At 41.1% G+C, this 15,731-nt stretch overlaps 1 protein-coding gene across 2 annotated transcripts in view; it reads right to left on the minus strand.

The window, feature by feature from the left end:
• The window catches only part of LOC117461979 (ephrin type-B receptor 1-B), a 179,212-nt gene that overhangs the window by 71,143 nt on the left and 92,338 nt on the right, over positions 1 to 15,731 (minus strand). For both annotated transcript variants that reach the window (XM_034103977.2, XM_034103976.2), the window contains exons 4-5: positions 13,238 to 13,393; positions 2,587 to 2,922 (exon numbers count right to left, since the gene is read on the minus strand). In XM_034103977.2, coding sequence (XP_033959868.1) covers positions 2,587 to 2,922; positions 13,238 to 13,393 — 492 coding nt within the window. The remainder of the gene's footprint in view (positions 1 to 2,586; positions 2,923 to 13,237; positions 13,394 to 15,731) is intronic.

Consider the following 15,731-nt stretch of genomic DNA (forward strand, 5'->3'; position numbering starts at 1 on the left):
ACACCATATCCCAACGTGCATTGCGGCTAAAACATCCAATCACCGTGCTTAAACTATAGCTGAGGATCTTGGGTAATCAGTTCAGTGGGTGTGTATCGCCTACGTCTGTTTCCGGTGACTTTATTTTGAAATTCAGTTCCTGACGGACGGCAAAAAAGCCCAATATTATAGAATCAAACAAATAAATAAAAACAAGGATAATTGTGTTTTATTGTTGAGTAAATAACAGTGTGTTATTTAGAAAAGAATAACAAATTAGAAGGAAAAAAAGATTTAAAAAATACAGATTTCGGAATTCTGAGGCTCTGAGCCCAATTTATTTTCCTCGCGGACGGCAAAGAAAGTCCGACATTATACGATTTAAAATAAAAACAATAATCGTGGCTTGATATTGAGTAAGAAAATGTTTTTATGAACCACACAGCTTCCGGTCTTCCAAGACCCGACGGGAGAAAAAGACGTGGTGCAGGCACGAAACATACTACCAATAGAAATACATTGCTTTTAATATCGTTCTTTGTGACACGAAAAAAAGGGGAAAATCGTGTTGGTGAACACGAATCAATAGATTAAATGTCGTGACTATAAGACGAAATGCTGTGAGACTGGGTTGGTAATTCATATACCGATAGCAGCACCGTTTGTCCAGCGGCTTAACGGTATACCGATACCATCCAATCGGCTACCGGTACTGACTTAGTACCGGTTCTCGATACCCATCCCTACTCTTTCCTTATGGGAACTTTGCCAGTATAAACTTTAACCAACAATATGTTTTGCCCCACTGTGACTACACTTCATATCGGTTATTGGGTCCCAAAAAGCTTACGCTGTGAGTTTCAGGGTCGGCTTCATCCACAGAAACAAAGAAAAATGAAGAGAGCCTCATTTAAATGTTTCACTTGGTCAATAATTGTCCCTTGATGAGGTGCTTCTGTGTGTAAGTCAAAGATCTACAAAGGCATGAAGAACTGAGAGGACCGGAAAAAACACTATCCTCGACCTGTCATTTCCATTGGCTGGGCTCAGGTCCCATCACAGGAACAGTTAGAGGCGAAGCACACACAATTATACAGAGAGAACGACAGGGAGGAAGGTCATTTTTATTGGCTTGGCTCATATCCATCACAGGCAAAGTCAATGTGCAGACACATGTACACAAACCCAGCTGTCTCTGTATCTATCTTGGTTCAGTCTCCTTCGGTCTGACATTAAAGTATTGAACAGAGTTTCATCTGGATGACTGTTATACAACACTAAAGGTGAAACATGTACTTCAACGTGTCTATTGTCATGAGCATTGCAACAAAGACATTATCGCTTTGAGGATCATGGCAAATTATTGATGTAACTCAAAGGGATATAATTAAGTTGGATGTATTCTCTTGTTGTTTTGTATTAATTCAAAAAGCTGTGTTGGTGTATAAATATAAGGATTAACAGACAGGTTCCAACTTGGGTGTAGGCTCCTGTGAAGAGAGAAGTACTGACTTGCTGTGTGGCATTGCTCTTAACACAAAGTCTCATTAAACAAAGACAACAGAGAGATGCGTCAGTATGTGAAGCAACCAGGTGCAACCTCCAGATGTGAAATAAAAAATGAGGTTTCATAAATGACTTGTGTTGTTTTTGGAGGTATTATTACCTTTAGCAATGTTAAAAAGCAAGTATCGCTGGAATTCCCAGAGAGAAATGCAAATTCTGGCTTTTTCCATCAAAGGATTTGATGTGTATATAAACTACAAAAGAAAGAGGGATGGTGCAGTGAATTGTACTTGTCCTCCAACAAAATGTAAGATGCTGTGTCTTGAGTCTGAGCTTCAATTCCTCCATTGTGTCTTTAGAAGGGAAAGCCATTACTTTGATTCAGGAAGGAAGGTCTAAAAAGAGAGCATGAATGTATAACTTGCACTAAACCAACTGGCCTCATGCTCCAAGCGTTAAAGTCATTATTCACGCTGGAGCGACATGAACTATGAGCAGCCCTGAAGTCAGCTACCATTATGCAGTGACTAAGACTCTGAACTGCAAATTGTGTTAGATGGTGATATTTTTAAATGAGAGTATCTGCATTTAATTATAATGATAGTATAATTTGCCATTTCAGAACTATAAACTAAAATAAAGCACTTGTTTGAGTTAATAACGCTAAATCAGGGGTGTCAAACTCAATTTCATCCCGGGCCACATCAGCATTATGGTTGCGCTCAAAGGGCCGGTTGTGATTTTAATTATATATAATTATACATATGTAAATATATAATATGTATTAAATAATATATTACATTGTTGGCCCTGCATTGGATTATTATCAGTTCTGGTAATATCTTCCGAAATAACTACGTCTGAAAGCAGAAGTCTAGGGCAAATAATTGAAAGTAAATATTCAACAATTACACCAATTGTAATGTATATTCTTTGCAAGCTCTTGCGGGCCACATAAAATTAGGTCGCGGGCCGGATTTGGCCCCCGGGCCTTGAGTTTGACACCCCTGCGCTAAATGATGATGATATTGCAAATGGTAAATAATAGTCATCGTGATCATCATTAGGCCAAAACCACACCTAGCTGTAGCAGCCACTTACCAGCCTGGTTGGTGGTGATGTCTATGGAAACATGCTGGGCAGGGTACGGGCTCTTATTGCTGACTCCATTCACAGCCTGTATCTCAAAGCTGTAGAGGGTGTGAGCCAGCAGGTTGCTGATGAACACCCTGGTGTCAGTCAGACCCAGCTGTCGAGGGACGAAGTCCACATTGTCGTCGCAGTGGGAGCAAGAGCGCCGGTCGGCCCGGCACTTCTTGCACACTATGTTGTAGACGACATCTTCACGGCCGCCCGTCTCCCTGGGAGAATGCCACTCCAGGATTACAGAGGTTTCGTTCACAATGGAGATCACATTCCTTGGGCTTGATGGGACACCTGTAGATAGACAGCCAACAGATGTACACCAATTGAGTGTGTACTTTAACATCTAGAACCAATTCATATCAGAACGGTTGTGATCCTTGAAGCACATTGCTTATCAAGAACAATTGTTTCATTAATCTCCTTACTGTTAGGACAATCCAGTCAATTTACAAACCCGTAATACTTTAGTTGTCAAAGACTAAATTGTCTTTTTCTTTATCTTCAGCACAATTTGAATGATAATTTATTCGAATCACACCTAGAGAGATCATACAGCGAAACATTTGTGTCTATCAAACATTGGTTATTTAGCAAAATGCAGTGTTGCATGGAGTATTCTTATCCAAGTGTCTCTGGAGATTCACGCTCCCATTCAATCCCTCATAGCCTGCAGCTGGAGCAGAAGCTCAAAGACGATATTAAGAAAAAATCAAGAAAATATAAAACCATTGCCTTGCTTGAGTAGTGGCTTGATATTGGGGTGCAAAAAAGTGGCTTGTTCAGCTCCCCCTAATTGAAGCACAATAAGTTTAAAGTTCAAATCTGCTCAAATGGCAGTGTAGAATGTTGCTTCGCTGAGACTTTGTGTCTCTGCAGCTGCTCAGAGGCAGCTCTTTCTTCTCAGATACCAGACACTGCAGATAAAGCAGAAGCTTGGCAAAGCCCTTAGTCAGTGCTGCTTAGGTTAAGTGAGGCTGCCCTGCAGAGCTGATCTGGTACCAGTGTATCCTCCATAAAGCCTGACCTTTATCATTAAAAGAGGAGTTTAACTGACCTACTTCTAAATCTATGACTACTGTGAAACAAAAAATCCGCTCAGTTCTCCAAAACCTTTTAAGAACTACTCAGCTCTCAATCATTCTGTGCTCTCTTCCCTCGTCTCTTTTCACACTTTATACAAATATGACATAACAAGCACACATATAGATTTTCAAGCATATTATGAAACAACACTCCCATTTCTCTGAGCTAAGGGCAGACATTTACTTCAGTCAACACAGACACAATTAATCATTGTTGCAGCAGAACCACGTGGGACAGCCCTAAGAAGCTGGGACAAAGCGGCAGTACACACGAGGGGTGAGGGAACGGCACTGGTACTGCTGCAACCTCAGCTCAGCGCTACAACAACAGAGAGGTCAGTGACAGGAAGGGTGTGACCTCCACAGTGTGATTATTATGGTCTGGCTGAAAGGACAGCTAGTGCTCCAGAATCATGGTCAGATGACACATAATTTGGTCCTTGGATGCTAACAGATGTCCATGGATTGATAAGACAAAAAAAAAAGGGTGTGTGCCGGTAGGAACAGGTCATATTAGAGAATTGGCAGCATGTTAGCCTCTCCCCTTGGGGAATGCACAATAGACACTTCATATGTTACTCATGCCACTTGTATCTTCTGTGTAATCCATCACACACATGCACTCGACTCCAAAGTTGCTTCGTAGGGAAAATAAATGCACATCTGCTCAAGTGGAAAATGCATGCGACACAAACACACACAGAGGTACTATCGGTTTCTGTGTAGTCATGCCTGCACTGTCTGCATCAATGTATTCTGTATATGTATTCAGTGATCGAAGACATTTTATTTGTGCCTGGCTGAGGTGTGAACAAGGTGTTACAGCCCTTCGTCCCAATTACATCAAGCTTCACATATGCAGGGAGACACATGAAATTAGATGTGACGGCCACTTAACCAGTGATTTGCAGAATGCAGCCTTTGGCTGTTTTAATTAGCCATAGGATTAATCTGTTGGGAACGTTACTTACAGGCACTCAGCATGTGTTCATTTAGCCTTGCCAGTCAGATTTAGTTGTGCTCACATACACGTTGCTTTCACTTATGTTTAAAGGAGCAGAACAGCACCTCCAAGCAGCTCCAAGGCTCCATTTTAACTGTGCAATCACAACAGCCAGTGCTAAGTGTCAGGTCATGTGTGCAAGGGCAATGAGGACGGCAAAGTAATGATAAGCGCTTGTATTATACCCTTTTTAGTAGCTGTGTCAATCGCAGAACTTAGACAATAATAGCTATTCAAATAAGTTAAGATGGTTGTCGAGAAAGCACAGAACAGTAAGGCAGAAATACATGTTGATATGTAAGTAGTGAGCCATATGATTCAAGCTTTTAGGACTGAAATGGCTTAAAGTTAAATGTTTTAAAATGTTGTTACTGCTTTTAGTAACCGTAAATGTACTCAATTAGATTTGCTTGTGTTGACATGCAAGTCCTTTCTTGGGGAAACAAAAAGTTTTTACTAAAAGAGTCAAGTAAAAGTCTTTGTAACAATACCCCATAATAATCCACTTTACGTGACAATCTAGAGAAAGTTATTTAAAAAATAAACGTTGATCATATTAACTGTCACTGAGCTGTAAAGATATTTTGATCTACCATCCTCCTTCCTTTATCACTCTACAGCTGTGTGGGGCATGAACATCCCAAGCAAATGTAAAAGGTACAAGCAAGTACAGCGCTTGAACCCCTCTCTCTGAACAAGAAAAGACCAAAAGAGAGAGATGGATCACTTTTTAATTAAAATGTACTGTAAAAGTGTGAGGAAGCTTAAAGGTGCCAGCTGGGCTTTAAAAGCCTCAGCCCAGTTTTCCCTTTTTGGCTGCTAATATAAAGAGTGTCCCAGTGCCTGAAATAAACACTTCTGCACATTGTTTACTTATCTACCCTTTGAATGGTCTGAGACCGGAGCTTCTCTTCCTTCAAACGGCTTGTTTTTATGACGTGAAACAGGTCTCGAGGGATCAACAGAAGGTCCCTGTGTGGAGATACTGATCACAGCCAGAGGAGCTAGGAAAAAATAAAGAAGGGCTGTGTGGGCTGGTGAGACGTGAAATAAAACATGTTATAAGGACTACTATTGTCTGGCTGAGAGACTGAGGGGGTCATTGATAGACTTTTAGTGTTATGATAGCATGCAGTGCAGTTTTGTCGATGTGGGTGCATCCACATGACTTGTCTCAGGACACGCAACATGAATATGGGGAAGCTTCTCGGACTAAAATAATCTCTACTGTAATTCCAACTTTCAATCACTGCACCCAAAGCTTTAGATGCGATCGATAGACATTTGTGTGCATGCATGTCTGAAATGTTTTCCAAGCAAGCCCAGGGATTAGAGTAGGCCAAACAATTACCTTGACTTATCTCCATTTGCTATTTACTGAGAGGAAACTGGCAAGTCGACGGCTTGGGAGGCACCCTCAACTGACTCCAGAACTGACAACTTAGTTCATGTTCTGCTCGGGTCTTGATAGATTGAGTGGGGAAGTTCATGAGATCTTTCTAGAGGGTTATCAAGAATAACTTTTATCCAATGACCTTTTCCCTCTCTGTCTGTGTCTGTGTATTCTCTTGTTCCGATTAACCCAGCCAAATATTTTCTTGTGTTGTATCTATATCTACGCCGGGATCCGGAGTCGAGGCTGATCCTCTTGCTGTAGTCCTGTGTCTTGGATCCTCTTTCCTGAGTTCTGGATTAAGTCGTGGACGTTCGGGTCGTGGCTGAACCTGTCTCTGCGGTCCTGCCTTGGGTCTCGGCATGCTGCCTCCCTGATGGCTTCCACAGGATTGTAGCTGACATCCTCGTTGATTCATCTACTTATTACAGATACATGCATTTCCTAATATTCGGTCTATATGCTGTAAATGTATTATCTCTTCGATTTACACACGGCATCTATTGCACGTCTGTCCGTCCTGGGAGAGGGATCCCTCCTCTGTTGCTCTCCCTGAGGTTTCTCCCATTTTTTCCCCTTTAAACTGTGGGGTTTTCTCTGGAAGTTTTAGCTTGAACGATGTGAGGGTCTAAGGACAGAGGGTGTAGTTTTTCTCATACTGCTATTCTGAACAATCTGTGCTGTTGTATTTGCTGTAAAGTGTCTCTACTGTAGGCTATTTTTATTATATGTACAGCACTTTGGCTCGACCAAAAATCGTTTATAAATGTGCTATATAAATAAAACTTGATTTGATTTGATTTGATTTGGAGAAAAAACACTTGGATAATAGAACAGAATATTTATGCTCTTTGACGGCTCCCTCCTCTGTCTCTTTGAAAGCAGAACAGGGAGAGAGGAGAGATAGTAAATAGGAGAGTAAAGAAGAACAAAATCTAAATGGACTCCAGAGGAAAATGGAAAAATAGATAACCCTGTCCTTTCAGTCAGGAATTTTGATGGGTTTGTTTGTTTTTACGAGGTGCAGACAGTGTTTGACAGGGCTCAAGGGGGTTTTCAGGGGTCGGGCCAGATATGAGTATTGAGAAAGAGCCGCAAGAATCAGAGCCAATGTGGTATGGATTTGGAATGCAGAAACCCTTCAGAACCATCCTATTTTCCTTCTCTTCCCCTGTGTTTATGTTGATTCAATAACATTCCAAAGAGTTTTCTCATAAATTGGTTGGTGGCTGGCAGTGGTGGTTTGCATATACTGTACAGCCTGTTTTATTTATCTTTTTTTTAATCCTGCTTGAATGTGACTCTGTGTTACTGTGGGCTGTGTCTAACTTCCCTAGACAGCTCTTTTAATCCATCACTTCTTCTACCTTAAACATACAGATACAAATACAGCCAATGTGTTGATGTTTTTAAAAAAAAAATGTACTGTCTAACTTTGTCATCAGTCCTTCCCTGCAATCATTTCCTTCCCTCTACCACCATTTCTCACACCAGGATGCTCTATCACCGCATCTCATCTCCCCTATGGACCAATCAGCACTGGTTTCCCGACTCCCGTCTGTTACATCTCATCTCGTCATTCTCTTTCTGAGGCTCACACATATTGAAAAAAAACCTGGCCCAGCATGCGGGAGCTGGCTGACCTCCCCCAAAACACATGTACATCCATTTTCTTCTCATACGGAGGTAAGGACCAGGATGCAGTGCAATGCAAACCATTGTTCCAAAGCTCACTATGCTGGATAGCCAAGCTGAGAGGAGTGGGCTTCATGCTGTGAGATAGAGCACCAGGTGTTCCTTTTTCACAGGCATGGCAGGAGTCAGCACAAGACAAAGGATTGAGATGAAGGAGGTATGGGAGGTGGAGAGGAGTTTGAAGTGCATCCAAGGCATAGCATATCCCTGAGGGAAAAGTAGCGGGGGGAGGGTTATAGCATGAAGCCCCCCTGCTGACAGAGCCAGGTGCTGGACAATCCATCAGGAAGCTAATCAGACTGATCAGGATCACACTTGGACCCGCGCCTCTGATGGTGTCTAGAGGCGCTTAAGCTACAGCTTCTGCCGCTACATATTGGCCTGATTTAAGCTACTCAAGCAGTGCTCTTATCAGGACTGGCAGTATTAAAGAGATTCTTACTAGGATGATCTCACTGCCTCCCCCTGCTGAGATCTAGGGCACCATGAGCACCAAGCTCAGCTGCTATACTGTATGAGGCAAACGTCAGAGAAGTGTTCTATTGTGCCGTTGGAAAACCAATCTGCCAACGAAATTGAGGAGGCATTGAAGTTGGTTTAAGATGTTAATGTTAAAAGGGACGGTCTAAAATGCAAAGTCTCATAACATTTTTAAAGGCATGCATTTTTGATTGTATGGTAGGGCCCCACAGTATTGAAAAAAGTGACTTTATTTTTCATGGGATATATATATTGCCTGCTTTGGTTGTTGTTATTAAATAGATCAATAATGATTGTGATTGGTGGTTGGCTCTGTGCACAATGCTTGCATGTCCACTTGGCACTTGAGTTATCATTACAAACCATACATATTCTAACCTTAAGGTTGAGATATTGACAGAGTTAAAATTGTACTGAACGTTAGAGGAAAATAGAGTGTGAAGCAGAGAAAAGAAGGACAGAAATGACAGAGAAGATACAATTGAAGTGGTGTGATTGAAGGCAGAAATAAGTAAAAAAGGCTACAATCAGAAACTGAACACAATCCAGAGGGATCTGTTCAAGAAGCTCCACTGGGGAGCTGTTGTGGAAATTGCTATGGGAAAATTCTAGGCCTCAAGGTAGAGGCAGATGCTATACTTGATGGAGCGTTCACTAATTCAGCGGGGGCTAAGCAGCATATAAGGCGGACAAAACTCAAGGTGAAAATGGGGCTTCAGAACATCTGACATCCAGTAGTACAGACCGCTGTCAAGGACTGTAATGACCATTGCTAAGGAAGATCAAGAAAGAATGGAAAAGAGGTTAAAATAAAAATAAATCTTAATAATAAAAATGTTTCCACACAAATCATAATGTTTTGCAAATTATTTGGCAGCAAATATTGAATTTACATTTACACCCTTTAATAATATTTTATTTGGGCTTTTAGATGAAGACCGCACACAGTTAACCATTAAGGCACTCCCTAGCGGCAGCGAAGGAAGGCAAGGCAAGGCAAGTTTATTTATATAGCACCAAGGCAATTCAAGGTGGTTTACAAAAATGAAAGACATTCAGACAAAGGCATTTAAAAACAGTCATTAAAAAGAAAAGATAATAAAAGAAACATTAAAAGATACATACAAAATACATGAATAAAAAGTACATGAATAAAAAAAGTACATGAATAAAGAGTTACAGTGCAGTTTAAGATATGAATAGTTCACACAGAAGCTCCACTTTACTGATGAACACAACGGCTCAGTTTCAATTAAAAGCAGCGACAAAAAGATAAGTCTTCAGCCTGGATTTAAAAGTAGTAAGAGTTGCAGCGGACCTGCAGGTTTCTGGGAGTTTGTTCCAGATATTTGGAGCATAATAACTGAACGCTGCTTCTCCATGTTTAGTTCTGACTCTGGGGACAGAAAGCTGACCAGTCCCTGAAGAACTGATAGATCTGGATGGTTCATAATTTAGCAGAAGATCAGAAATGTATTTTGGGCCTAAACCATTCAGTGCTTTATAAACCAGCAGCAGTATTTTAAAATCTATTCTTTGACACACAGGAAGCCATTGTAAAGATTTCAAAGATGTCATATTTGTCAACTCAGATGTGTATTTACCTATAGAAACAAAGTTGTTTCTGTCCTTTAAAGGTGACCTATCATCAGAGTTGGGTGTAACGCGTTACAAAGTAACGCGCTACTTTTATAATTCAGTAATCACACTACAGTTACTAACATTGCCCCGACACGCGTTACTTCGTTACTTACTAAAATCAGTCATAATCAAACCTCAACAAACACCTGCAAATAACACATGCTAAGGTGAAGCTAACGCACAGCTATTTGTTGTTTGTTTATATCACGTAGTCTGTTCTTCTTCTCTGCTTTCCGGTAGTTGCCTGTTTTGAATGACGAATACACACTATCGCCGCCTGCTGCTAAGGAGAGTTATTGCCACTCACGCATGCGCAGTTCGTACGTGCTCGGCTGAAGTCTTTGCGGTGTCTGGTTCCAGTGAAACACATGGCCAACACGCAGGAGAACACGCCGACGCAACAGCGTGAGCAGAGATAGACTGCGCAAAATACAGATAGCAGGAGACAGAGGACAGCCACGGTCAGATAGGAAAACATTCAGGAGCTATCTGGATCAGTCTTATGCAACAATGGAAACTGAACTAAAGAGAACATTTGGAACTTTAGCAGTCTGCGTGATCTGCCTGTAGGGAGGGGCGGGCCGGCCCTGCGAGTAAAGTAACGAGTAAAGTAACAAGTAAAGTAACGAGTTACTTTATGTAGAGAGTAACGAAGTAGTGTAATATATAACTTTTTTTTTAAAAGTAATATGTAATATATTACTTTTTACATCTCTGCCTATCATGCTATATTTGAACAATATATTGTAGGGCCATACCTATATAAAGTATATAAATATAGATTTTTTTCAAAATACCAAACAGATTTTAGCCATGCCTCATTTCGCTCTATATGCTCTTTCCAGCCCTGTTTTTGCAGGGGACTGATTCTGTGAGCTGCAGCTGACCACGCCCCCCTGCAGGAGAGGGGAGCGTGCTTTGAGATCAGCTGCTAGGCTGCAGCGGGGAGAAGAGGGGGACAAAAAGAGATCTCCGTCCTCTGTGTTTTATTCTTATATATGATTATATAGAGTCATTATTCATTTGTTTTAAAGCTCAATAAATAACAAAGAAGACCTTTGACCGGCACTTTTCTAATTTTGTCTGGAAGATTTAAACTTTAACGGACATGTTGACCGGCGAAAAAAAATCCAACTGAAACTTTGCTGCATGGTCCCCTCGTTCCTTGGAAGAGGCGGAAAGGTGGGTGTTTGTCATCTGCTGGTGGACTAACCGGAGAGAATTACAGCGAGGAAGGGATTGCAATGAATAACAGCAGCAGGAGCAAACGCTTGCCTCGGGGAGGGAGAAAAAGAGCCACAGCGGAGAATAAACAGAAGGGCAACCATGGCAACCATGCGCGGGAAGTCTTCTTCGCTGCTTTTGTGGCAGACTACAGCGCCACTTACAGGCCTGGTATATGTACCACAGCGTCTCCAGCGCTTTTGAGCGGCAATGGCCGGCGGTGGCCCAACCCCACATCCACCTGATAGGTGTAGAATTGACCACTAAGCGGAGCACCACTTCTGTGACGTAGAAAAAAATTCAAATTTGGATCAGTCTGTATCAGATCCGTTGCAGCCCCGTTTTTAGAGATTTGGGTATGGAGGAAAAGAGAGAGGGTTGTGTTTTCTGACACTTGGTGAGTTCCCTGGAACACCGGGGACACATATTCATGTATAAAAGACGTACAAAAGTGCATTTTGCATGATTGATCACCTTTAAGTAGGATTCAAACCAATTTAGAACTGTTTCCGAAAGTCCCACCCAGTTTTCTAGTCGGTCTAGTAATATGTTGTGGTCAACAGTGTCAAACGCAGCACTGAGATCTAATAATACTAAAACTGAAGTTCTGCCACTATCTGTGTTTAAGTGGATGTCATTGAAGACCTTTACAAGAGCAGTCTCAGTGCTGTGGTTTGGACGAAATCCTGACTGGAACACATCGAAACAGTTATTTAAATGCAAGAAATTACTCAACAGTTGAAAGACTAGTTTTTCAATGATTTTACCTAGAAATGGGAGGTTTGATATGGGCCTGTAATTGTTCATTACTGAAGCGTCTAGATTATGCTTTTTTAAGAGCGGTTTAATGACTGCAGTTTTGAGGGCCTGTGGAAAAACACCTGAGTGAAGAGACTTGTTTACTATATGAAGTAGTTCTGAGGCCATTTAAGGAAAAACATTTTTGAAAAACCCTATTGGAATAATATCAAGGCAGCAGGAGGAGGATTTCAGAAGTTGTATAATGTCCTCTTGGTTTTTATCATTAATCTGATGGAATTGTGTCATGGTGTTTGAATTAATGTTAAGTGGACACAGAGACAAAACATTTGCTGTACCTGATGCAGACACACTGACTGCTTGTCTGATTTTCTGAATTTTGTCAGTGAAGAAGGAGGCAAATTCATTGCACGCCCTGGTGGATAGAAATGTAGAGGCTACTGACACTGGGGGGTTAGTTAGTCTGTCGACGGTAGCGAACAAGGCATGTGTGTTGTTTTTGTTTTTGGCAATGATGTCACAGAAGAAAGACTGTCGGGCAAATTTCAATTCCAAATTATAAAGGCCAAGTCTCTCTTTATAGATTTCAATGTGCACCTGGAGATTTGTTTTTCGCCACCTGCGTTCAGCTTTTCGACACTCTTTTATCTCTGTTTTTTTTTCTCAAGGAAGAGAGGTAAACAAACTTTTTGGGGTCTAACAGTGCTCTCCTTCTGTGTAACTGTGTGTCAGCAGGGAACGTCAGGAAGGCTTAGCATATTTCTTTTACATAATATTAATATAACTACAATGCTGTGAGAGGCCTTATTGGATCTCCAGCGGATAACGGCAGGACAATGTCGAAAGCTTTGCAGCATCTGCCTGAGTAATTAGGACTTCAGGGGATGATAGCAGACAGAAAGAAAGAAAGAACAGCAGCAAGAAAAGGAGACAGAGAGAAGGAAATAACTTAGAATTCAACAGACAGAGAGGTAGCTCTCTGGCAGAGTGACAGAGACGTCAATGACGGAAACCTTCAAATGTGATCATTATGAACAGAATTAGAAGCCAACCAGGGTTTTGGAAAGACACCCTTTAAAATGCTACAATATGTGCTAGTTGGATGATAGTGTGAAAGACACAGACAAAGTAAGATGGGAAAAAATCTCTACACTTTTGTCATTCTGCAAATACAGTGGCTTGTATATATTTATCTTTCCTTTTTCAAATAGATTTACACTGAAATGGACAATGCCCACATGGATTCCTATATAAGGTACTTTTCGTACAAAAATGTAAGAGTGTGACATTGTTGGAGTGTTTATGTCATGTCATGTACAATGTACTCACTCGTGCAGGGTTCATCCGGCTGATCAGCATCACCACGGTAATAACCGTTGCGGCACACACAGATGGTGGCGGCTTCAGCTGTGGAGCGGCTGTTGGGAGGGCATTGTAGACACAGACCTGGACCCTGGGTTGACTTGAAGGTACCCGGCGGGCATGCTGTGAAAACAGAAAAACAATGTCAGAAAATGGGAAAAAATCTGAGAAAAACCATGAACAAAGGATTATGCATGAGTCAGATATCTGGGTCTAATAAATCAGCTAGAATGGTAAGCAGAGATGAAAACAGACTGAGACAAAAGATGCATATTTAATTTGACCAGAAATATTCCCACACATCCCCTTTAACACTACATATTTTTACGTGTTTCTTTTTTGGTTACTGTATGGAATAAACTAATTAGATTTGCTTGTTTCATTACTAAGCTTTAGATGTGCTGGTAGGTGGACCTTTTTAGTTGTTTGCCCCTGTTGATGAGAGAACTTATTGCTCAGCGTAATTTTTTACATGAGAGAGGATTGAATTTATCATCTAATTATTGGCAAAAGTGTTGAACTATTCCTTTTGTTACTGAATTTACAATCATGAACAATATCCTAATGTATACAATCAGTAGATTCAAAATCCAGAATCCAGTAGAAAGTTGGTCATCAGGTGCTGCTGGATAACGGTGTGCCTGTGGCCAATCGTCAGTAGTTTTTGCACTGTTGTGATGGCCATTGGCCCATATTCAGCCATGTCAGCTGAATGGCTGAGGCAATCAGTAAGGTAGAACTGTCTGACTTGCGGTCCAGCCAGCAAAAAGTGATTTCACAAGGTTCTGTCTTTTTTTTCACCTCCAGTGTTTCCCACCAAAAGACCTGCAACAACCACATGCACCAGTAGAAATATAAAAGGCTTAGTGTCAGTTTTACAATATGTATTCTCCCGGTTCTTTTAACACAACTGTTTAATAGGATTGATAGTGGCATGAAAATGGTTGCCTAGTGTCCCGTGTTTTATTTTGAATAATGTTTAGATAAAAAAAATAAGTTTCCAATCTTTTTGCTAAACTAAGATGAGCTACCATACTACTGGATACTGTAGCTCAGTAGTATGTTTATGTTCAGATTGTAAGACTTCCACACGAGGCAAAGTCTCTGGTTAGTGGAGGTTGGTTTCTTTAGTTGGAGTCCTAAATTCTAAAGGACATGGAGGCGGACAAAGATTATTTTGGTTGATGCCTTTGTCCAGGCAATAACCTAATCCATTTACCCTCATATCCCAAACGAATACAAAGCAGTGGGGGTTTCTGCACTTTGTGGAAGCATTTACTGACTATAATAACCATGATAAATGTCTAATATTTTAGCAGGCTTACTGATGGGGGAGGAAGCTGTGGTGCCACTGAACTCCAGAGGGGGAAGGGTTATACATTTAATGGGACAAGCATCTTACAATGCATCCAGCTGCTACTATTTTCCAGAGTAAAATATTGTCAAGGCTTGACTGAAGCTGAGGAATTCGATGTAGGGTATACTTGTTTACAATGTTTAAAACACTTTTTAAGAATGCTTTTAGAAAGTAAAATCACTGCACAGCAAAGATATATACAAAGAACACAAATAATTCTGCAGACAATACAATATATTGTCAGGTTTAAAAAAAACGACGAGCCATTGGTTAAGCATTTTAGATATTTAGAGAAAAATAAAACAGTAAAAGCAACATTGAATTTGCTCAACGCAAAATAGTTGTATTGTATCTGACTAAAATGTCAAGGAGCTTGTTAAAAAACGATTTGACTAAGGAGTTGGTGGCACATCCCCTCACTGCCAAATCAGTGGATGATGTGGCATAGTGCGAAGTGAGAAAATCCCTTAGACCTGTGTATCAACAGGCATTTTAGATTTAATAAAAAAATGCCACGCTTCATAAGAAATTCACTGTGAGGCTGGCTTTAGGAAGCCAACGTCTACTTTACTATGTTGTAACAAGGGCAGGTTCCTGCTCTTATGACTCTTCCATTCATACCATTCAGCCAGCTATCTCTGATCTGTTAGTGAAGGATAGAGAGATGAGGAAAGGGTGAAAAAGAAGGAAGGTGAGAGGGAAAGAGGTGGCATCATGCACACACACAACTCAAGCTGCTGCCCCCAACGGCGGCTGCTCTCCTATCTCCTTTGGTGGGGCTGACAGACACCAGAGGCTAACTGACTGACCTCATGTCTAGTCACACAACAGTATCCACACACAGCCAGACTATCACATACAAACACACATACATGACCAAACCACAACAACCACAAACATCTTATAAAACAATAGGAGCTGTGAGGCATATCACAGCTGCAATGCCCAAGGATGTCCCCCTGTGCAAAAAAAACATTGCTTTCATGCATGTATCAGAGAATACAAAGGTCTATGGTTTATAAGAGAGCCTTATAAAGGTAATAGTGTTTTTACAAGGGAGTGTGGGCCTCTGTTTTAGTGCGTGGGAGAGGGAGTTTTTGACCT

The sequence above is a fragment of the Pseudochaenichthys georgianus genome, chromosome 17, assembly GCF_902827115.2.
Source record: "Pseudochaenichthys georgianus chromosome 17, fPseGeo1.2, whole genome shotgun sequence".
Lineage (NCBI taxonomy): Eukaryota > Metazoa > Chordata > Actinopteri > Perciformes > Channichthyidae > Pseudochaenichthys > Pseudochaenichthys georgianus.